The sequence below is a fragment of the Balaenoptera musculus genome, chromosome 4 (assembly GCF_009873245.2).
Source record: "Balaenoptera musculus isolate JJ_BM4_2016_0621 chromosome 4, mBalMus1.pri.v3, whole genome shotgun sequence".
NCBI classification, from domain to species: domain Eukaryota; kingdom Metazoa; phylum Chordata; class Mammalia; order Artiodactyla; family Balaenopteridae; genus Balaenoptera; species Balaenoptera musculus.
The window spans coordinates 26,782,627-26,808,605 of NC_045788.1; the positions used below are offsets into that span (position 1 = coordinate 26,782,627).

General features: G+C 33.5%; 1 protein-coding gene across 1 annotated transcript in view; it reads right to left on the bottom strand.

Annotated features, from left to right (window-relative positions):
- Nucleotides 1–20,228, bottom strand: part of LOC118893921 (phospholipid scramblase 1-like) — a 31,693-nt gene extending 11,465 nt beyond the window's left edge. The window contains exons 1-6 of the mRNA XM_036849577.1: nt 20,136–20,228; nt 18,830–18,872; nt 10,284–10,504; nt 5,867–6,028; nt 2,963–3,124; nt 2,243–2,244 (exon numbers count right to left, since the gene is read on the bottom strand). Of these exons, the coding sequence (XP_036705472.1) occupies nt 2,243–2,244; nt 2,963–3,124; nt 5,867–6,028; nt 10,284–10,504; nt 18,830–18,872; nt 20,136–20,228 (683 nt within the window). The remainder of the gene's footprint in view (nt 1–2,242; nt 2,245–2,962; nt 3,125–5,866; nt 6,029–10,283; nt 10,505–18,829; nt 18,873–20,135) is intronic.
- Nucleotides 20,229–25,979: the final 5,751 nt, after the last annotated feature.

The following is a 25,979-nucleotide window of genomic DNA, read 5'->3' on the forward strand; positions in this document are numbered from 1 at the left end:
GATTCTTAAGCAGCAGCTTTTAAGGTATGCAAATATATACAGTCCTATGGGATTTCAGTCATAAACCCTGCTGGACTCCAGACCAAGTAATTTGGAGGCATCCCTTTGGTGATATTTGCAGAAATTGGGACTCTAGATGAATGTATAATCTCCTTCCTGATAGGTACCACTGAGCTGAAGCAAGACCAAGAGAAAGTGCAAAAATGGCATTCCCCCAGCCTATGTTCCCTGAGGAAAATTTGAAGCCTCTAGATGTGCAGTAAACCTAAAACCTGCCCCTCAACCTGAGGTTTCAGCACAAGTAGATAAGCCTTTTTCACAGGAAGACTGGGCGTGTGTTCCAGTCTGCTGTCTATGCCATGGTCTGGGGGGTGGTAGCCTTTTAAGCACTCTCCCTCTCATTGTACCAGTCACATGGGGCCCAGAAACACAAGCACCTCTGGCCACCAGAGCCAGGTGATCAAGAGGTATCCCCTGTGTGGACTGTACACACCTATTGGCTTTAGCAGGGCCACAGGTGAGCTTGGGGCCATGGCATGACTGCTGGCTTTAGCAAGACTACAGGCAGAGTATGACCGCCAGCACTAGCAAGGTAACAGGAGTACAAAAATGGCACCTGTCAATGCTGGCCCTTACAAGGTAGAAAGAGAGCATGAAAATGGTACATACCAGCATCTCTGTCCCCAGAGTCCCAACAGGCCCCTGCCCCTCTAGCAGATGCTTTAAGATTAGCTAGTGAGGGCTTCCCTGGTGGCGCAGTGGTTGAGAGTCTGCCTGCCAATGCAGGGGACACGGGTTCGAGCCCCGGTCTGGGAAGATCCCACATGCCGCGGAGCAACTGAGCCCGTGAGCCACAACTGCTGAGCCTGCGCGTCTGGAGCCTGTGCTCCACAACAAGAGAGGCCGCGACAGTGAGAGGCCCGCGCACCGCGATGAAGAGTGGCCCCCGCTCTCCGCAACTGGAGAAAGCCCTCGCACAGAAACGAAGACCCAACACAGCCAAAAATAAATAAATAAATAAATTTAAAAAAAAAAAAAAAAAAAAAGATTAGCTAGTGAATCTCCTTCATGAGCTAATATCATCTACATGTTTTTCAAACTGCTGCTTGTATGCTGTCTTGGGGTGATTCTGCATATGAGCCGTTTAAGAGTGGAATCTCTGTTCTCTACAGCACTTTGAATCTCCTGAACATTAGCCCTATTGGTTTCCAAAGCCAGATGTTTTGGGGGTTGTCTTTCAGTGCAGATCCCAAGGATTGGGGTGCCTGAAGTGGGGCATGAACACCTTGCTTCTGAGGGAGAAGATCTGTATTTGTGAGACCCCTCCCGATTGTGGGTCACTCTACCAAGTGTGGGTTTTTGGGTGAGAGCACATCTCTGCCTCTCCATCCTGTCTTGATGTGGTCTTTTTATCCTTCATTGTTGAAGAGCTATTTAGCTAGTTTTCAGGCTTTTTTCAGAGGGAATTATTCCATGTGTAGTGGTAAATTTGGTGTGTCCATGGGAGGAGGTGAGTTCAGGCTCTTCTTATGCTGCCATCTTGAACCACTTCTGCTATTGATTTATTTTTAAAAACATGTTTACATTCACAAATATAGTTAGCATTTTATTTTCTCATAAATATTATTGAACTTCAGATGATTCTTCTCAGATTATGTTCCTTCCTCCTGATTTATCCCCTTTAGAAATGGTCTGTATGTTTAAAACTGTGTTTTTTAAAAAACTAATTTATTTATTTTCCTCTTCTCCTTGAGATATGTATTCTTGAAGAAAACAGAATTTGAGAGTTAAGATCGTTTTTTTAATCAATACTTTGAAGATATTATTCTACTCTCTGGCTTCCACTCTTTCTGTTGAGAAGGCAGTTGTCAGTCTAATTGCTTGTGGGAGATTTATCTTTTCTTTCTGGTTACTTATTTTTCTTTGCTGTTTTGCTGCTTCACTGTGATTTATATAGATGTTGCTTTTTAATTATATTACTTAGGATATATTGTCCTTTCTGAATCACTGGATTCATGTTTCTTCTGGAAATTTTTTAGCAGTTATTCTCTATCCTATCTTACTTACTTAGAACTCTTGACTTTCATGTTTCCTTGTCTCTGTAGTTCATTATGAATAATTTCCTCAACTATATCTCTCAGTTCACTAATTTTTTCCTCAGCTACATTCGATCTGCTATCTAATCTGTTTATTTTACTCTTTCTCCAAATTTCTTAATACTGTATGATTCATCCCTGCATACCACTTCTGCCATTTCCTGTCATTTCATAATATTTGGAGAATGAAGGTAGTTGCTTATGTTCATTTTCTCCCTAAGACCCAACTGAAATCACAAGTGATATTTTCTTTTTAAATATTTCTACATATCGGTGCTCTGTGATAACTTAGATGGGTGGGATGGTGGGGGGTGGGAGGGAGGTCAAAGAAGGAGGCGATGTAGGTATACATACAGCTGATTCACTTTATTGTACAGCAGAAACTAACACAACATTGTAAAGCAATTATACTCCAATAAAAAAAAGAAAATTATGTATAGCCACAAAGCAAAAAAAAAAAAAAAAAATATATATATATATATATTTCCACATCTCTGTGGTTTCAAATTAACAATGATTACTTTTTAAATGAAATGTTAAAAAAGGTACTTATTATAAGATTTTAAATTGTTGGAAATAACAGTAAATTACATTGAATGAGACATTGTGTTCTTATTTTCAGTGACTTAGTCTTGTTTTTCATTAAGGCAAAGGAATTCAACTTTAATGATCACATTTCCAGGACACTCGTTTTTATTTCCTTTGCAATGTGAACACTCAATCCATGATGTAATTTGGGGACCTAGGACTAGACCAAAAGCACAGATTGCAATTGATCTAAGTGATTTGCGGAGAAATATTAGCAAAAATGTAGTGATAATCTCAGAAAATTAATGTGCAGCTAGATAGAATAAAAATAGACTCACAATGAGGAAACTTGCTTCGAGCATCAATGCTTTTATTTTGACATCAAGATCAAAAGGAAACTGGATCCGAAATTTATCAGCATTGGTAAAACGTTCCCTCATAAATCCAGTCCACTGATTGGAAATCTTACCAATAACCATTTTTTCATCCAGGGACAAAAACTAAAATAAAAAATATTTTTAACCTTAGATAAAATCTCTGAAATAAAAACAATAGGCATTCCCACATCAATTTTAGTAATTAAATATGACCCATATGAATTATAATCATATGTGAGTTATAATATAATCTGAAGTAAAAAGAATATGCAATATGGACACAAAGTAGCCTATGAAAACATCTACAGACAATTTCTACCTAAAAGAAAATTTTCAAATTGATTGGATACAAGTGATCTTATTTATATGTATGTGTATACATACATATATTATGTTTTATATACAATGCATATTATATATAAAATTACATTAATGTATATAATTTGCTTAAATTTGATCAGAGAATCAATTTAATTAGAAAATGAAAACCACTAGCTTTTCAGCTCTTTTACACACTTAATTCTTTCCTAAGCATCCTGATTTTCTGAATCCCTCTACCTTTACCTCACCCCTTTTCTTCTTTACTCATCTGGACTCCCTGGAGCACTACTTCTTGTACCAAGTAATATTCATTTCTCAACCTAAGAGATGCTCATGTAAAGGTAAAACAATAAATCTGTGATAAATGCTACTGCTTATTTTGTGATGAATGCCAGAAAGGAAAAGGTAGCGTGATATGATGGAGTATAATAGGGAGATAATAGGCAGACTAAAAGAATTGGGGGGATGGTTTTAGAGAAAAAGCGGGAAAATGCCATTAAAGCTGAGATTTGGAGGGTCCGAAGGAATTAGTGACAGAGGAATAGGGAAAGTGAGCGCTTCCTAGAGAGAGTCAGCTACATGTGAAAAGGCTCTGGTTTAGGAATAAACATAGCTGGAGCGAAGTGAGTGAGGCGGATAGTGGTAGAAAGTAAGAAAAGAGAGGTATGCAGGGCTAGGTCATACATAGCCTTGTAAGTAATGTTAAGGAATTTGGGGAGAGAAATATGGAAGAGTTTTACATAACTGTGTCAAACTTTTCCAGTTTTTCCAGAACTCTGAACACATCGTTCCCCCTCACCCTCAACAATACAGCTTATATTTTCCACTGAAGAGAAAATAGAAGCAACTGGACAGTAACTTACTGGACTCCCAGCCGCCAGTCTAGAAAGTTATTATATCTGTACCAACACGTCCTGCTTCCTTCCTAGTGTGATTAATGGGCCATCTCTATGCCTGTTCGAGGCCAGTTCCCTACATGCCTTAGGTCCCATACCAAGAGACAGGGTTCATCAGATATTCAATTTTGGTTGTTTCTCCACACTTTTCCTCCAATTTGGCTTCTTTCCTTTAAAATCAAAGCATGCTAAGGACATACCTTTCATAAAAATACCTCCCTGTCCACTCTGTGCCCCCATCCAGGCAGGAGCAAGATTATGGTAAGGCAGGGAGACAAGTCATGCAGAGTCAGTTTCTGTCTTAACTTAAATTTTTGGTATTTGTTCCAAATAGATTTTTTGCATTAATTTTGATGTTTAAAATATAATCAAATATCATTTATCTTAATTACTAGGCTTTTTGGTGTCCCTTTGAATTTTGTACCTGAGATAAATATCTTATTTGCCTCACCCTAGTCCTGTCCTATAGTAGTCCTAGCTACTCCTTTACCTCTCTCCTGTTTTCCATAGCCAAAAGTATTAAAAGGTTTGTCCATATTCATGCAAAAGATGCACATTCTCACAGAATCATTACCTCATTTCTTGTCCCTTGCTCTTGGAGGTTACCTATAAGTGCCAGCTTTAAAATGGCTTTGCTTCAAACGTAGAAGAAATAGGAAATATTCTATATACCTTAACAATAGTTCTTAAGACACTAGAATAAAGTAGGATTTATTGTACCATAATGTGAGATACAAGACAATGATGTTATTAAAAATGAGGCAAGGTAGCTTTGGCTTCCAGGGTTTTATGCACAGACCACTCTGTTGCATTGGTTTCCAACTTGAAACAGAGAAGAATAGAGTCTTGTGTGCTCATTTTATTAAATTTTTCTAAACTAAACTTATTATTATAATTAATTTTTAAGTATGTCTTAATCAGTACATGTAAGTATCACTAAACTGAATTGACATAATTCTAAAGAAGGAAAAAAATCAGGCAGTATTTTACCTAGGCTGTGTCCAGATTTCTGACTAGACATTTCAGATATTAAAACAAGCAAACATGTCCTTGATGAAAGACTGAAAAGCAGTCTTTTTTCAAATTGAATATCTTATCAAACCAAGACAGTATTCTTTGTTGCTTAGGAATCTTCACATTTAACCAAGTGTAGTGGGATGTTTATTAACTATATTTAGTAGTTAGCTTCCTAAATTATTATCTGAATGTTGGCCATAATCTGAGAAATAAATCAGTAAGCACATAAAAATTTAACAAAATTGTATCATGCCAGTTTCAGAATTTTATAAAAATTAGCATTAATCTCTTATCTATAATTAATGCTGGATTATGTCATTGTCCACTGCAATAAAGTTAATTTTCTCTTTCAACGTTCCTTGAAATATTAAATATAAAACTTGTTGTTTGATAACTATACACTTAAAATATAGATTAAAAAGGTGCCTTATAAGCTTCACAAACTGTAGGTCTTAATTAAGCAAAGAAACTATGAATTAGAAATTCAATTTAAAAATTAGGCAAATAGTTATAGTAATTGTAATATGTTTTTATTTTCTTTTAATCACATTAATTAACTATGTGCATTAGACAATTATCAAATTATTAATTAATTTGAGCATGATAATTTAAAACATTATGAATTACTCACATTAAAATTTAGATCTTTGAGACAGCTAGAAACCACACATGGCCCTCTGATTTTCATTAAATCCTCCTTATTCTCATTTTTTATTTTAAACATTAGCAAAAATGGGTGATAGTATTGATAAACATATCCAATTATTTCTCCAGGAGGGGCCTCAACTTTTAGCTACAAAATATTAAAAAATGTAGTATTAATCAAGTGAGATATGTTTGATTTGTAAGCAACACTGTATTTACTTATATGCTACCTTTTACTTAGCTTTTTGTATATGTGGACAGAACTTCGTGAGTTTAAAGCATGACTTATATTTGGGAATGGACATGGAAGTAAAGGATTTAGTTGTTGAAATCCCTGAGTTGAGATCTGATGCTGCTGCTCACTAACCACATGAAATATGGACAAGTCACTCACCTCTCTGAAATTAATTGTCCATTTGCAAAAGAGGGATAATAATAATCTTTAGGTGCTTACGAGGATCACTTTTTAAATTTCCATGCCCAATAGATATGCCTTAAAAACTCCAATCACACCAAAACTGTTTATTATCCAACATGCCAAGGACTTTTGTACCTCTATGCCAATGCAAATATGAATTCATTGAAATTCCTCATGCTCATTGTGATTTAAAGCCCAGTTCATCAGAATCAATAGAGACTGATTCAATAAATTGTGGTATATCATCCATACAACGGGTTATTATGCAGCCATTTATGAGAATGAGAAAGCTCTATACATACTGATATAATCTTCAAGTTAAAAAATTGTAGAAGAATATCTGCCAATTGTGTACCAAACACATCACACACATACACACATATATATGTGTATATGTATACATATATATAGCATAAATATGCACCTGTTGTACAAATATTCACAGAATAATTCTGGAAGAATACCTTAACTCATAATAGCAGTTGCCTCTGAAGAAGAATACAGCAGACATAGGAAATAAGTGTTTGAGAGACATTGTTTTAGCTGAATAACTTTCTTTGCTAGCTGACTTTCTTTCCCTTTCCTTCGTTCTCTCCCTTTCTTCCTTCCTCCCTCCCTCCCTCCCTTCCTTCCTTCTTTATATATATATAAGTATTACTCTTTCAAAAAATAAATGGAGACTGTTAAGTCAAGATAGTGGCAGTGGTGATGTAGTTTTTGAATCTTCTCAAAACCCTCATAAAAGGGATAGAACAAGTATGATAGCTAAACAAAACCAAAGCACTGTCAAATTATTTATCAAAGTAGATGGAAAAATTATAGCCTCACATCTTAAAATACAAGTAGATGTAGTGAAACAAGTGACGGCAGCAAGATATTCCTGAGATCCAAGGAATCCAGACACCACTAACAAGTATTCTTCACAAAAAGAAAGGGGTCCCACTCAGAATAAAAGCTCAAAGGACCAGTTTGAGAAACATAGCTGAAAATGGGATGGAACTTCATAGCTCCTAATTTGTAGGCAGTATAAGAAGACTGTGGGAAGATTGACTGGGGCTGAAGTTGTCTAGGCATAAGAACTTTTTATAAAATCATCCATCCAAGATTCCCTTTCATAACAAAGTTTTACACTGACAAGAAATTGCTGGGAGTAGAATAAAAACTGAGTAAGACAGGAAGATCTGGGATTAAAGGAAGAGAATTTCAGGTAAATGTGGAGGAGGTGTACAGAGAAGGTAAATCTGAAAAAGAACCAAGAAGCTATATTCCTAACATTACACAATGAAACAGAAGGGAAATCCCTAGAACTCTACTATGAGAATCTCTTAAAATGATTCTGAAGATAAAAACTGGACGTGAGTCTACATTTGGAAAAGGGAATGGCACTGCTTGAGTCCCTTGATTTTTGTGGCTTCTTATTTGAGGTCTGGCCCCGGTCAGTGCTGCACGGGGTTGTGAAAAGTTTTTAATAACAGTTTCTACTTTAAGGAGGTAGGACAAATTGTAGAAATAAGAAATAATAAAAGATTAGAAGAAAAAAAAAAACAATAGGAAATGGACCAAAAAATAGAAAACAAGTAAAACAAAAGCTGATTCTTTGAAAGAATCAATAAAGTTCCCTAAGCTAAGCATGAAAAAAGAAAGAAAACACAAATTACTACTGTCAGAAATGAAAAGGGGGCTATTACTATATAATATGCAAACTTAAAAGGACAATAAAGGAATATATTAACAAATTTATGCCAATTAATTCAATAACTTAGGTTAGACAAATTCTTTGAAAGACACAAATTATAAAAATGGACTTCAGGAGAAAAAGAAAACCTGACTACCCCTATAATATATTAAAGAAGTTTTGAATTTCAACCTAAAATCCTTCACACACCCAATATTACAGGCTAAAATAGCTTCACTGTTGAATATAATCAAATATTTAAGTAAGGTATGATACTAATCCTACACAAACTCTTTCAGAAAAGAATAAGGAACATTTCCAACTTTCTTTATGAAACTAACATTATCCTAATTCCAAAGCCACACAAAAACTTAAAAGAATAATACAGACCTATATATCATACACATAAACACAAATTCTTAGCAAAGTGAATCCAGGAATATATAAAAAGAATAAGAAATATGTCCAAGTGGGATTTACCTCAAGAATGTAAGGTTGATTTAACATTTAAAAAAATCAATTGATGCAGTTCACATATTCACAGATTAAAAGAGAAAAGTCATATAATCAAATGAATAGATGCAGAAAAATATTTGACAAAATACAAAGTTTATTTATGGTATAAACTCAGAAAACTAGGAATAAAAGGGATCTTCCCCAACCTAAGAAAGTGTATCTTAAAAAAAACTACAGATAACCTCATACTTAAAAATTAAATCTTTTCTTCAAAGTCAGTACAAAAGGCAAGACTATCCTTTCTTGCTTCTGTTCAATATTATAATAGCGTTCTTAACCAGAACAAAATGGCAATAAATAAATGACATTTATACATATACACATATAAATAAAAAGCATACAGATAGCAAAAGAAGAAGTAAAACTTTATTTTCATATTATATAATTGAAGAAAACTTTAAGGAATCTGTAAAAACCTGCTAGAATTCATAAGTGATTTTTGGCAGTCAAAAGGTAAAGGATCAATAATAAAGGGTCAATTGTTTTTCTATATATGAACAACAAAAATGGAATGTTTAACTTGAAGATATTTTTAATTGTATCTAAAAACATGAAATACTTAAATTTAGTCCTAATAGAATATTTGTAAGACTAAGCACTGCAAACAACTACTGGGAGTTATTAATGAAGACCTAAATCTAAGGAGAAATGTACCATAGTCATTGAGCAGAAGACACAGTATTAGTTAGAAATCAGTTCTTCCCAAAATTAATAAATAGGTTCAATGCCATCCAAATCACTATCTCAGCAGGAAACTTCAAGTAATATAAAAGATTCTTCTAAAACTTACATGAAAATTGCAAAGTACTTAACAGAATCAAACAATTTTTAAAAAGCAAACCAAAATTGGAAGGCTCATAGTGGCTAGTATTAAGACTTACTCTAAAGTTAGGTAGTCAAGACAATGTAGTATTGGCATAGGGTACATATTTATGTATAGCTATATCTATAGATCAGTGGAACAGTGGAAGAGAGTAGATTCTAGAAATAGGTATACACATATATTGGCAATTTATTTTCAAAGATATAAAAAGACAGTTATATGGAAAAGGGTAGTCTTTTTCAAAACATGATGTTCAAACAACTGGATATCAAATTGAAAAAAAAAAAGTCGCAGATCTTTCCTCACAGATACACAAAAATTAACTCCAAATGGAACTAGACCTAAATATAAAATTTCTGGAAGAAATATAAGACACAGTCTTTGCTATTTTGTAATAGGCAAAGATTTCTTAGATAAGTTCTTAAAAGCATGGACCATAAAAGAACATACATGATAAATTAGATTTTATCAAAATTGAAACCTTCTTTTTTCCAAGGATAATAAAATGAAAACCTAAGCCATAAACCTGGACACAATATTGGCAGTACACATATCTGACAAAAGGCTTATATCCAGACTATCTAAAGAACTCTTATAATTCAATAAGACAAATTAGTTCATTTTAAAATGGGCAAAAGATTTAAACACTACATATAAGATATTCAATAGCTAATAAGCACATGCAGGGAAATGCAAGTAAAAATCACAATGATATTTTAGAATAAAAAACTTCTAAAAATCTAAATTTCTTATGACTTTCATTGCCTGAAAAATATTCACAGTGTTATGCATGAGTCTCATCCTGAAGGTATGAGACATGAATATAATTCTTTCTCTGACATATTTCATTCCAGACTATTCTTTGTAGCCAAACCCAATGTTTTAATTTTCATATACTGCCCCGTGTTGAGGCTTTTCTGAAGGAACTCAAATACATTCTAAATCACATTGTAGAAATAATATTTACTGACCTTTTGTGGGCAGCAGTTACTCCAACAACAGCTCCATCTTAGAGCTTTATGCATAGTAATAACATCGCATCCTACATTGCCATAAACTGTCATGGTAAAAGGCCTTGAAGGTCCACAGAAGTGTCTGAGGAAACAATTACTTTTCTCTTCTGCAAAATAAATTCTCTGTCCTTGATTATTCATGACATCATATGTTTTGTTAGTTTCAAAAAGACCAAGGACTAAAGAATGAAACAATATGGTGATTTATTAATAAAACTGATGTGACTTGTATAAATTGCATATCAAATTATGTGCAAATTTGAGTAAGTTGGGTAATGTTGGGTAAGAAACCCCTTGGTTTTAAGCAACTTTCTTCACTAATATCTTAGTTTCCCCATACAGAAAAATAAAAGAGATGGTAGCTATCCTCTGGTTCCTTTTACTACTAAAATTCCATGCATAGCTTTTTTGTATCATTTTTGAAATTCAGAGAAATTAACCTATAACTATTATGTTTTGAGTTACTTTAAAAATTACTCCTCTTCATCTTTTCCTTCCTATAGGGCATGAAAATGACTTTATTAGGTCTTCAGTCTGGCTAATAGAAACCAAGAAAAAATATTTCACTTGTGCTAAATTAGGGGAGACAGTGAGCACTCTCATATATCATCCACAGAAGATAATAAATTCACCTTTTTTTGCAAGAAAATGGAAATATTATCTTTTGTCCTAATAATTTTACTTCTGTGATCATGCAAACAAATAATCCTAAAATTTAAAAAACTGCTTTCTGCACCAAATATTCACTACTACACAACTTAGAAAAAAAAATAAAATGGAAGCAAAGTAAATATTTAACAACAAAAGGCAATATGTATTATCCCTTATTTAGAATTATTGGGTAGCTATTTACAATGTTGGGTTTCACCATGGTAACCACAAAACAACAATCTATAATAGACATACACACGTGCACACAAAAAAAGGAATCCAAACACAACACTAAAAATAGTTATCAAATCACAAGAGAAGAGAACAAAAGAGAAAAATCTATAAATCCAAAACAATTAACAAAATAGCAATAGGAACATACATATCAATAATTGCCTTAAATGTAATTGGATTAAATACTCCAACCAAAAGACACAGACTGGCTGAATGGATACAAAAACAAGACCCACATATTTGCTGCCTACAAGAGACTCACTTAAGATGTAGAGACACATACAGACTGAAAGTGAGGTGATAGAAAAAGGTATTCTATGCAAATGAAAATCAAAAGAAAGCTAGAGTAGCAATACTTATGTCAGACAAAATAGACTTTAAAGCACTGTTACATGAGACAAAGAAGGACACTACATAATGACCAAAGGATCAATCCAAGAAGAAGATATAACAATCGTAAATATATATGCACCCAACATAGGAGCACCTCAATATATATGGCAAATATTAACAGACATAAAAGGAGAAATGGACAGTAACATAATAATAGTGGAGGACTTTAACACCCCACTTACATCAATGGACAGAGCATGTAGACAGAAAATCAATTAAAAAAACCCCACAGGCCTTAAATGACACACTAGACCAGATGCACTTAATTGATATTATAGAGCACTCTATCTGAAAGCAGCAGAATATACATTCTTTTCAAGTGCACATGGAGCATTCTCCAGGATAGATCACATGCAGGGCCACAAAGCAAGGCTTGGTAAATTTAAGAAAATTGAAATCATATCAAGCATCTTTTCTGACCACAACACTATGAGGCTAGAAATCAACTGCAAGGAAAAAAAAAAACTGCAAAAAACACAAACCCATGGAGGCTAAACAATATGCTACTAAACAACCAATGGATCACTGAAGAAATCAAAGAGGAAATCAAAAAATACCTAGAGATAAATGAAAATGAAAACACAATGATCCAAAATCTATGGCAAGTTTATAATGATAAAATCTTACCTCAGGAAACAAGAAAAATCTCAAATAAACAACCTAACATAATTCCTAAAGCCACTAGAGAAAGAAGAACAAACAAAGCCCAAAGTTTGTAGAAGGAAAGAAATCATAAAGATCAGAGCAGAAATAAATAAAATAGAAATTAAAAAACAATAGAAAAGATCAATGAAACTAAAAGCTGGCTCTTTAAAAAGATAAACAAAATTGAAAAACCTTTAGCCAGACTCATCAAAAAAAAAGGGGGTGGGGGAGAGGGTCCAAATCAATAAAATGAGAAATGAAAAAGGAGAAGTTACAACCTAAACCACAGAAATACAAAGGATCAGAACAGACAATTATGAGCAACAATTATGTTCAATAAAATGAGCAACCTAAGTGTCCATCAACAGATGAATGGATAAAGAAGATGTGGCACATATATACAATGGAATATTACTCAGCCATAAAAAGAAACAAAATTGAGTTATTTGTAGTGAGGTGGATGGACCTAGAGTCTGTCCTACAGAGTGAAGTAAGTCAGAAAGAGAAAAACAAATACCATATGCTAACACATATATATGGAATCTAAGAAAAAAAAAAAACAAGGTCATGAAGAACCTAGGGGTAAGATGGGAATAAAGACACAGACCTACTAGAGAATGGACTTGAGGATACGGAGTGGGGGAAGGGTAAGCTGTGACAAAGTGAGAGAGTGGCATGGACATATATACACTACCAAACATAAAATAGATAGCTAGTGGGAAGCAGCCGCATAGCACAGGGAGATCAGCTCGGTGGTGTGTGACCACCTAGAGGGGTGGGATAGGGAGGGTGGGAGGGAGGGAGACGCAAGAGGGAAGAGATGTGGGAACATATGTATATGTATAACTGATTCACTTGGTTACAAAGCAGAAACTAACACACCATTGTAAAGCAATTATACTCCAATAAAGATGTTAAAAAAATTAAAATAAGAGAAAAATGAAAAAATAAAAAATAAATAAAAAAATAAAATGGACAACCTAGAAGAAATGGACAAATTCTTAGAAAGGTACAGTCTCCCAAGACTGAAGCAGGAAGAAATAGAAAATATGAACAGACCAATTATCAGTACTGAAATTGAATCAGTAATTTAAAAACTCCCAACAGGCAAAATTCAGGACCAGATGGCTTCAAAGGTGAATTTTACCAACATTTAGAGAAGATTTAACTAATTCTGAAACTAATCCAAAAAACTGCAAAGAAAGAAACACTTCTGAAATCATTCTAGGAGGCCACCATCACCCTGATACCAAAACCAGACAAAGATATCACAAAAAAGAAAATTACAGGCCAATATCACTGATGAGCATAGATACAAAATCCTCAACAAAATACTAGCAAACCGATTCCAACAATACATTAAAAGGATCATACACCATGATCAAGTGGGATTTATCCCAGGGATGGAAGGATTTTTCAATATCCACAACTCAGTGTAATACACCACATTAACAAATTGAAGAATAAAAATCACATGATCATCTCAGTAGAGGCAGAAAAAGTTTTTGATAAAATTCAGTATCGATTTATGATAAAAACTCTCCAGAAAGTGGGCATAGAGGGAACATACCTCAAGATTAATAAATGTCATATATGACAAACCCACAGCTAACATCATACTCAGTGGTGAAAAGGTGAAAGCATTTCCTCTAAAATTAGTAAGAAGACAAGGATATCAACTCTCGCCACTTTTATTCAACATAGTTTTGGAAGTCCTAGCCACAGCAATCAGTGAAGAAAAAGAAATAAAAGGAATCCAAATTTGAAAAAGAAGTAAAACTGTCCCTGTTTGCAGATGTCATAATGCTATACATAGAAAATTCTAAGAAAGCTACCAGAAAACTACTAGAGCTAATCAATGAATTTGGTAAAGTTGCAGGATACAAAATTAATATACAGAAATCTGTTACATTTCTATACACTAACAATAAAAGATCAGAAAGAGAATTTAAGGAAATAATCCCATTTACCATCGCATCAAAAAGAATAAAATACCTAGGAATATACCTACCTAAGGAGGCAAAAGACCTGTACTCTGAAAACTATAAGACGCTGATGAAAAAAATTGAAGATGACACAAACAGATGGAAATATATACCATGTTCTTGGATTGGAAGACTCAATATTGTTAAAATGACCATACCACCCAAGGCAATTCAATGCAATTCCTATCAAATTATCAATGGCATTTTTTCGCAGAACTAGAACAAAAAATTCTAAAATTTGTATGGAAACACAGATCACCCTGAATAGCCAAAACAATCTTAAGAAAGAAGAATGGAGCTGGAGGAATCAAGCTCCCTGACTTCAGACTATACTGCAAAGCTACAGTATTCAAAACAGTATGGTACTGGCACAAAAACAGACATATAGATCAATGCAACAGGATAGAAAGCCCAGAAATAAACTCACACACTTGTGGTCAGTTAATGTACAATGAAGAAGGCAAGAATATACATGGAAAGAAGACAGTATCTTCAATAAGTGGTATTGGTAAAACTGAACAGCTGCATGTGAAGGAATGAAATTAGAATATTCTCTAACACCATATACAAAAATAAACTCCAAATAGGTTAAAGACCTAAATGTAAGATCAGATACTATAAAACTCCTAGAAGAAAACATAGGCCGAACACTCTTTGACATAAATTGCAGCAAGATTTTTTTTGGATCTGCCTCCTAGAGTAATGGAAATAAAAACAAAAATAAACATATGGGGCCTAATTAAACTTATAAGCTTTTACACAGCAAAGGAAACCATAAGCAAAATGGAAAGACAACTTAAGGACTGGGAGAAAATATTTGCAAATAATGCTACTGATGGGATTAATTTCCAAAATATAAAAACAGCTCATACAGCTAAATATCAAAAAAAGAAAAACTCAATTAAAAAAATGGGCAGAAGATCTAAATAGTCATTTCTCCAAAAAAGACATACAGATGGCCAACAGGCACATGAAAAGATGTTCAATATCACTAATTATGAGAGAAATGCAAATCAAAACTACAATGAGGTATCACCTCACACCTGTCAAATAGCCATCTTTAAAATGTCAACAAATGATAAATGCTGGAGAGGGTGTGGAGAAGAAGGAACCCTCCTACACTGTTGGTAGAATGTAAATTGCTACAGCCACTATGGAGAACATTATGGAGGTTCCTTACAAACTAAAAATAGAATTACCATATCATCCTGTAATCCCACTCATGGGCATATATCCGTAGAAAACTCAGCATCACTAATTATTAGAGAAATGCAAATCAAAACCACAATGAGGTATCACCTCAAACCAGTTAGAATGGCCATCATTAAAAAGTCTACACTGACAAATGGAGAGAGTGTGGAGAAAAGTGAACCCTCCTACACTGTTGGTGGGAATGTAAATTGGTAGAGCCACTTTAATAGCTCCTTAAAATACTAAAAATAGCGTTGTCGTATGATTCCACAATGCCACTCCTGGGCATATATTTGGAGAAAGCTCTAATTCAAAAAGATACGTGCACCCCAATGTTCATAGCAGCACTATTTACAATAGCCAAGACATGGAAGCTACCTAAATGTCCATCAAGGGATGAATGAATAAAGAAGATGTGGTGTGTATATACAATGAATACTACTCAGCCATAAAAAGAATGAAATAATGCCATTTGCAGCAACATGGATGGACCTAGAGATTATCATATTAAGTGAAGTAAGTCAGACAAAGACAAATAACATATGCTATCACTTATATGTGGAATCTAAAAAAATGATACAAATGAATTTATTTACAAAACAGAAATAGACTCACAGACATAGAAAACAAACTTACGGTTACCAATGGGGATGGCGGGGCAGGGATGTGGAGAGAGATAAATTAGGAGTTTGGGATTAACATATACACACTATGATACATAAAATAGGTAAACAACAAGGTCCTACTGTATAGTACAGGCAACAATACTCAATATCTTATAATAACCTATAATGGAAAAGAATCTGAAAAAAAAATATATATATAGACATGTATAATGAATCACTTTGCTGTACACTTGAAACTAACACAACATTGGAAATTAACTATACTTCAATTAAAAATATTTTTAATGGTGGGTGTTAAGATAAAAATAACAAAAATATTAACATTAAGTGAATAAATATATAAAATTCATGGACAATGATTAAAAGTGATTTCAAAAAACCTCATCAAAGGAATTTTTTAAAAAGCCTTCAGAAAAAATTTATCAGTAGTTGTACATGGATGATTATCTCCCACTTTTCTTAATTTTAAATGTTCTTTAGTGAGTATATGTTTAATGAGTATATATTTCTCTAATATACATTTAACATTTTATTTTGTTAACCTTTGAAACTAATAGTTACAGAATTTCCTCACTTTTTAATGATTAATGTACAAATGAGCATAATTATGTTTTCATATTGTACCAACGTATTTGAAAGGTATTCATTTTGATGTAACTTTCACAGAAAAATCATGATTCAAAATTTATGAAAAAAAATCTGACTGCCTTTTAAATTTAATTTCTTTTTATTATTAGGAATTATATATGCATGGCACAAATTTAAAAATGCAAAGAGAGTATAAAATTAAAAACAATTCTTCCTTCCAGGCTTATTCTATTTCTTCTTCTTTCTCCAATTTCATATGCATTCTTCTAGAGATATCTCAAATATATGCAAAGCCTAAATGTATTTTGCACACACACACACACATACTCACATGCTAACATATGCACTACTTTGTAATTGCTTTTTATACTTAGCAGTATATCTTGGAAATATTCCTGACAATTTTGTAGAGCTGTCTCATTCTTTTAAATAACTGTACAGTGTTAGATTATGTGAACATATCATTTAGAGCAGTAGTTCTCAAATTTTAGCCTGCCTCAGAACCATCTGGAGGGCTTGATAAAGCACAGACCCCATCTCTTGATTTGGTTATTTAGTGGGTCTATGATAAAGCCTGGGAATTTGATAGTTCTAACATGTTCCCAGAAGATGTTGATGCTGCTGGTCTGGTGACCATACTCTAAGAATCATTAGTTTGGAGAACTAGTTTCCCATAACATAGATGGTTAGATTTTTCTCAATATTTTTGCTATTTTTGTCGCTACTGAAATTATAAGTAAGTGTAGCTGTTTCTGTCCTGTGAGTTCCCACAATTGGTTTCTACCTATCTCATGACTTTTATTACTTCATACTGTGATTTTATTTAAGTATATTAACTCTCACATTTTAGGGCAAGCCCTTCAGGGCAAAGCCAGGTCTGACTCATCTTTGATCCTTTCAAAATGGTAACACATGGCTTGTTCATTATAGGTACTCAGTGGGGATTCTGAAATAAATTGTCTTACGTAAAAAAAAGCCTTTAGTGTAAGGTAGCAAGAAACGTACCCGCCCCCAGCATTCATTTATAATATACCTAAATTGGAATGCTTTTGTGAATTAAATAAAACCCTAAATGCGTATTTTAGTCTTAGATCCTCTAATGTCAATGAGAAAGGTCATCAGTGGTGATAATACTATTTTTTTAAACTAAGCATTCAATTTCATTTTATTTACATGTACTACAGCATCATCTACATGAAAGAAATATTTGTACTAAGTTGAGATAAAGGTAAACAGTTGAATTCTTATTTTTCAAAAAAATATTTCTGCAATTTTCTTTTTCTCATCCTTCTTTTTTTTTTTAATTTATTTTATTTTTGGCTGCCTTGGGTCTTCACTGCTGCACGCGGGCCCTCTCCAGATGCGGCGACCGGGGGATACTCTTCGTTGCGGTGCACAGGCTTCTCACTGCGGTGGCTTCTCTTGTTGCAGAGCACGGGCTCCAGGCTCATGGGCTTCAGTAGTTGTGGCTCGCGGGCTCTAGAGCACGAGTTCAGTAGCTGTGGCGCACCAGCTTCGTTGCTCCACGGCATGTGGGATCTTCCTGGACCATGGCTTGAACCCATGTCCTCTGAATTAGCAGGCGGATTCCTAACCACTGCGCCAGCAGGGAAACCCCTGAACAGTTGAATTCTAATGGACAGTTTAACTTCTCAGACTAGGGAGTGGAATTGGACCGCACATTACTTTACCTGCATTCTGCTTCTACTAGCAGAACTCCTGAAAAATTTGGAATCGTTGCTTCTCTGAAATACCTGTATTTGAGGAATTCAGGATGGGCAAAACCTTTCAGGAAATAGACCTACTGCTTAGGAAGACTAACACAGACTAGAATTTTCAGGTGTAATCTGGAGCCAATATCTTTATCCCTCCCTTCCCATGAGAAGACTACGATCACATTCACGTTTTCATCATCTAAAGACCTTCTATATAATCGCTTCATATATCAAGGTTTAGCTATCCTCAGACATAAGATGCACTTTAAGGGAATTCCCTGGCTGTCCACTAGTTAGGACTCTATGCTTTCACTGCCGAGGGCCCGGGTTCAATCCCTGGTGGGGGAACTAAGATCTCACAAGCCGCACGGTGCAGCCAAAAAAAAACCAAAACACTAATTTATAGGGGTTGGTAGAACTATAGCAAAACAAGGTACATATTCAAGAATTAATATACCAGTGCATTTGGTACATACCTTCCAGAAGATCAAAACGCTGACACACACGTAAGTGATTTATCTATTACAGTAGAAAGTAAACATAGGTGATATGAAGTATTCAAACTAAATTTAAAGCACATAATAATACATATATACATTAATACTTCCATTTAGGATATTTAAAGTAATTGATTCATTATCAACATCTCTCATTTTTTCTGTCAAATGTCATAACATTATACTAGTCTAAGTGTGAAGTTTAAAAATTTTTTACCATAGAAAAAGGAAATGAAAAAATATTATCAGATAGTCTCTAAAGTGTATTCTTTTTGCTCCATTGTTAATGTACTCAATATTTTTGTTCACAAAAAATTTTTAAAGACTTTTATTAAAAATATTTTTGAAATTCAGAGAGAAATATCTATACTGTAATTTGAAGTAAAAAGTTTAATGTAGTTTTTACCCATATTCAAAAATGACTTATTAGATTTATATTATTGTTTGCAACAAGTTTACAATTAAGCATTGAAAATGTAAACAACCTTTTTAAGAAGGAACATGCATACTGTTTCATTTTTAAAGAATTAAAAAATAAGATGTGGCCAATAATTAGTAATGTGAAATGCCAAAGTTAATTAACTATTCAAAGACAGCACTTAGGAAATTAAATCAGAATTGATAGCGTAAACAAAAATAGTAATTCCGTGTCATTAAATTTGGTAGCGAACAGAGATGTTTTCCTAATATTAGTGTTCATATTTTACATTTGCATACCAGGCTTCTACTATCTAAGCAGTTAGATGAACTGAAGAGCCCTTAAGTCATTTTTACTTACATTCCCCAAATCCAGTTTCCTATTTTAAAAAGTAGGTATTTATTTTTAAATAGGTTTCTCAGGAAGTACATTTATAAATAACAATGTTATATTGCAGCTGGCCCTGGAATGACATGGTTGAACTGCTAGGGTCTGCTTATATGTGGATTTTTTTTTTGAGTAACTCTACAGACATCACTCCATACTCCTGTTTCTGCATCCACAAATCCAATCAACCTCATATCCAGAGGGCAGACTCTGGGACTTGAGCACCTTCCAGTCTTGGTATCTGCCAGACTGGTCCTGAAATCAGTCCCCTGGTGGATACTGAGGGACAACTGTATTTAAATTATAAGTTTACTACCTCAATCAGAAATTAAAATTAAATAAAATGTAAGATTTTTAATGTTACAGGTGTAGTATTTTAATCTATAGTCAAAATATTTTCCAGTAACACAAATTATATTTTGAAGCTATCTAAATTCATGTTATTTTCCATCAACTAAATTAAGAAACATATTATCATACCTGAGTCAAATATTCCAATCCAGGTGGATAATTGGGTATTGACCCTGGTGTTTGCATCCATTGTATTGTGGGTTGTATATTACAAAAATCCATAATCTAGATTATATAAATGCTTGAGACTCTGACAGATTGGAGAGATTCCTCCTTTTGTCTTCAAAATCTAACATTACAGAAAAATAACATTGTTAGAGACAGGAATCAACTTCAACTTCAGGTTTAGTTTTTCTTCATTTAATGGTAAACATTAAATTAAATGGTGAACATCATCCATACTTTATTTTTTAAAGTGTTCTCAACTGAAATATTTATGGTTTTATTTACAGAGTCTATCTCGCAACAAAAACCATAAAGGAACCTCAGGAATACAAGAAGCCCCAGCTAATATGAGAGTAGTAAACCCTGTAAATTGTTACACACATTCCCATGTGGCCTTGATCTATTTAAATACCATTAAATCTTTAGGTTCAGAATCATTTGACAATGACTGTCTGAACTTTTTTCCTCCAAGGTTGAAGGATGTGTTATGGTGGACATGAAAACATTTTATCCTGCGTAAAAAACAGATAAAATTTTAAAAATGAGACTTGGGGAGCTATCTAACTCTAGTGCCGTGATCCTAACAAACTTAGAACAAATATATATGGAGTCAAAATTTTCTAATTGGCCCTGATTAAATTCTCATTATTCTCTGTATTTTCCTCAGCTTGCATCAGGATTAAATTTATGAAATAAATTTACAAACTCGTGCTTCCAGCTCAAAGTCTAAGAAGATGATTCTAACAGTGACTATAAATACATTGAAAGTATTAAAGGATTTACTTACTTTGTTTTGGGGCAAATATTGTAAGTTTTACTCTCATTCAGATACATTAAAAGAAGCAAACAAGACATCACAACATTAATGCAACACATGAATATCAGTCTTGATAAGAGAAAGATATACTTTGGAAAAATATTTATTACTGAAAACAAGAGTGAGTTTTCAATAATAGCTTGCATTACCAAGAATCAGGCTATGAAATGAGAGTTGAGGTAAAGAGAAGTGAAGAAAGGATCCTAGCGAAAGAGAGGAAAATGCAACCTTAAGAGCTATTTTCTTTTTTTTTTCTTTCTTCCGTTTTTTACTTTAACATGGTAACTATATGTTTAATTTTGGAGGTGACTACAAAATATTTTCCAGAGTGGCTAATCCATTCCTACTAGCAAAGTATGAGAGTTCTTATTTCTCTGCATCCTTGTCAGCACTTGTTACTGTCTGTCTTTTTTATTATAGCCATCCTAGTAGGTCTGAAGTCATATCTCATTGTGGTTTTGATTTACATTATCCTAACAACTAATGTTCATGAGCAACTTTTCATGTGTTATTGGCCACTTGTATATCTTCTTTGGAGAACTCTCTCTTCAAATTGTTGTGTATTTTTTGCTTATGTTATTTGTATTTTTATTGTTGAATTGTGAGAGTTTTTATACATTTTGGATTAAATCCCATTATAAAATATAAGATTTGCAAATATTTTCTCCCATTGTGTGGGTTGTCCTTTCACTTTCTTGATGTCCACTAAAGCATAGACGTTTATAACTTTGATATAGTACAATTTATCTTTTTTTGTTGTCATTTTTTGCTTGTACTTTATATGTCATGTCTAAGAAATCACTTTATAATCCAAAATCACAGTGATTTATTCCTCTGATTTTTCTAATAGGGTTAATGTTTTAGCTCTTACATTTGGGTCTTTAATCCCTTTAGAGTTAAATTTTGTGTACACTGTGAGATAGAACTACAACTTTTTCTTGTGCATACGAGTATCTAGTGGTTCCAGCACTATTTGTTGAAGAGACTGTTTTTTCCCATTGAAGTATTTTGGCATCCTTGTTGAAAATCAATTGGCCATAAACATAATGGTGTATTTCTGGACTCTTATTCTGTTCCACTGATATATATGCCTATCTTATGTCAGTACTGCAGTGTCTTTTTTTTTTTTAATTTAATGTTAATCTTTTTATATGAACTTGATTTGTTGTGGTGCCTATATATATATATATATATTTTCTTTTACAGTGCTGTACTGTATTTTTCTTTTTTTTAATTTAATTTATTTTTTTATACAGCAGGTTCTTATTAGTTATCCATTTTATACATATTAGTGTATACATGTCAATTCCAATCTCCCAATTCATCACACCACCCCCCTCCCCCCGCCACTTTCCCCCCTTGGTGTCCATACGTTTGTTCTCTACATCTGTGTCTCTATTTCTGCAGTGTCTTAATTACTTTAGTATGTAGTTAAGTTTAGAAATGTAGAAGAATGAGTCCTTCAACTTTGTTCTTTTTCAAGATTGCTTTGGGTATTCTGGATCCCTTGAGTTTCCACATAAATTTTAGGGTTACTTTGTTAAAATATTTCCAAATATTTTAAATGTTTAAATGAGAAATATACTTATTTTTTAAATTGCTATTACCAATATATTAATTTACTATTTTAATAAATCTATTATTGTTTTATATATTGTATATAGATGTTTTTATATGTGTATTTTTAATGTTTCTTAATAAGTGTAACTGTACTGATCTTTATAGACACATCACCAGAGAAAAAGTAAAACAGCTGGATAAGTTGGTGGTCTTCCAATTGTTTTCTTAAAGAATCTCACTTTAAATATTTTCCCTGGTCATGATTATTTCTAGTTTGATAAAGCAAGGTATAGCTGCCAGTGGACCTAAAATACAAACACTGTTTTTAAACACTCCCACAACATAAATGTTTCCTATATCACAGGTGCTCAATAAGAGTAATAACTCTCCAATTATATAAAATGGAAATTCTTCTGAGTTTTTAGAGAGAATGTAAATCTTGTATTTCGCTTCAAGCAAATATTATAGCTTTTTAATTCTGGAGATAATTTTGGACATTACTCCATGACATCAAACATCTTTTTTTCTAGGAGAATTGTAGTTGGTTCAGTGTGGGAACTAACGTATCATTTCTAGCTCAACCCTCATACTAGTTTTTTCCTTTTTTCTTTTTCTAACATTATTGACATATTATTCACATATAACATTATGTAAGTTTGTTATACAGCATAATGATTTGTATTTCATATGTAATGCAAAATGATTACCACAATAAGATTTGTTAACACAGCCACCACCTCACATAATTACCTTTTTTGTGTGTGATGAGAACATGTAAGATTTACTCTCTTAGCAAAATTCAACTATATGATACAATATTGTTAACTATAGCCACCATGCTGTACATTACATCCCCAGAACTTATTAATCTTATAACTGCAAGTTTGTACTCTTTAAATGATATCTCCCCACTTCTACCACCCTCCTGCCCCTAGCAACCACCATTCTACTCTATTAGTATGAGTTTGGCTTTTTTAGATTCCACATATAGGTGAGATAATACAGTATATATCTTTCCCTGTCTGACTTATTTCATTTAGCATAATGCCATCGAGGTTCATGTATGTTGTTGCAAAAGTTAGGATTTCCTTCTTTTTTTATGGCTGAATAATATCTTATTGTGTGTGTGTGTGTGTATATATATATATATATATATATATATATATGGCATATTTTCTTTCTTTTTTTTAATTGAAATGTAGTTAGGTTTCTAGTGTAAAACAAAGTGATTCATACATAAATATTCATTTTCAGATTCTTTTCCATTATAGGTTATTATAAGATATTGAATATAGTTTCCTGTGCTATAGAGTAGGTCACTGTTGTTTATCTGTTTTATATGTAGTATATAGTAGTGTGTATCTGTCAATCCCAAACCCCTAATTTATCCCTCCTCCCCCTTTCTCCTTTGATATTTGTCTTTCTCTGTCTGACTTCACTTAGTATGATAATCTCTAGGTCCATTCATGCTGCTGCAAATGGAAATATTTCTTTTTTATATATACCACATCTTCTTTATCCATTCATCTGTCACTGGACACTTAGGTTGCTTCCATGTCTTGGCTTTTGTAAGTAGTGCTGCTATGAACAATGGGGTGCATGTATCTTTTCTAATTAGAGTTTTTGTCTTTTCTGGATATATGCCTAGAAGTGAAATTGCTGGATCATATGGTAACTATTTTGAGTTTTATAAGGAACTTCCATACTGTTCTCCATAATGGCTGCACCAATTTACATTCCCACCAACAGTGTAGGAGGGTTCCCATTTCTCTACACCCTCTCCAGCATTTATAACATTATTTTCTTTATCCATCCATCTGCCAATGGACACTTAGGTTGTTTCTATATCTTGGATACTGTTAATAATACTGCAATGAAAATGGTGGTGCAATAAAATATTTTCCAAGATGGGTCACAAAACATGTCTTAGCAAATTTAAGAAGATTTAAATCATACCAAGTATCTCTTCCAACCACAATCGTATGAAAGTAGAAATTAATATCTGGAAAAGAGCTGAAAAATTCATAAATATATGGAGATTAAACATGCTCCTGAACAACCAACGGGTCAAAGAAGAAATCAAAAGAGAAATAAAAAAAATATCTTAAGATGTATGAAAATGGAAATACAACATACAAAAACTTATGGGATGCTACAAAAGCAGTTCTAAGAGGGAAATTTATAGCCATAAATACCTACATTAAAAACTAGAAAAGTTTCAAATAAACATCTTCACTTTGCACCTCAAGGAACTAGAAAAAAGAACTAAGCCTAAAGTTCACAGGAGGAAGGAAATAACCAAGAGCAGAAATGAAAGAGATCAAAAAAAAGAAAAAAAAAATCAATGAAACTAAGAGCTGGTTCTTTGAAAAGATGAACAAAATTGACAAACCTTTAGCTTAGTTAACTAAGAAAAGGGAAAGGAATTAAATAAAGTCAGAAATGAAAGAGGAAACATTACAACTGATACCACAGAAATACAAAGGATTATGAGACTACAATGAAAAACTGTATGCCAAAAAAACTGGATAACCTAGAAGAAATGGATAAATTCCTAGAAACATACAATCTACCAAGACTGAATCATGAAGAAATAGAAAATGTAAACAATAAAGTATAAGGGGATAGAATCAATCATCAAAAACCTCTAATATAGGGCCAGATGGTTTCACTGGTGACTTACACCAAACATTCAAGTAGAATTAATGCCAATCTTTTTCACACTCTTTCACAAAACTGAAGAGCAAGGGATACTCCCAAACTCATTTTATGAAGCCAGGGTTACTCTGGTATCAAAGCCAAAGATACTACAAAAAAAGAAAATTACAGGCCATTATTCCTGTTGAATATAGATGTAAAAATTCTCAATAAAATATTAGCATACCAAATTCAATAGCACAATAAATGATCATTCACCATGATCAAGTGGATTTTGTCTCTGGGATATAAGGATGGTTCAACATATGCAAAATAATAAATGTGACACACCACATTAATAGAATGAAAGATAAAAATTATATGATCATCTCAATAGGTGCAGAAAAATAATTTGAAAAAATACATCTTTTAAAAACAAAAACACAGTAAATTGGGTATAGAAGGAATGTACTGTAACATAGAAAAGGCCATACAGGGCAGGAATGAAGATGCAGATGTAGAGAATGGACTTGAGGACATGGTGGGGAGGACACAGCTGAGATGAAGTGAGAGAGTAGCATTGACATGTATATACTACCAAATATAAAATGGATGGCTAGTGGGAAGCTGCTGCATAGCACAGGGAGACCAGCTCGGTGCTTTGTGATGACCTAGAGGAGTGGGATAGGGAGGGTGGGAGGGAGGCTCAAGAGGGAGGGGATATGGAGATATATGTATACATATAGCTGCTTCACTTTGTTGTACAGCAGAAGATAACACAATATCGTAAAGCA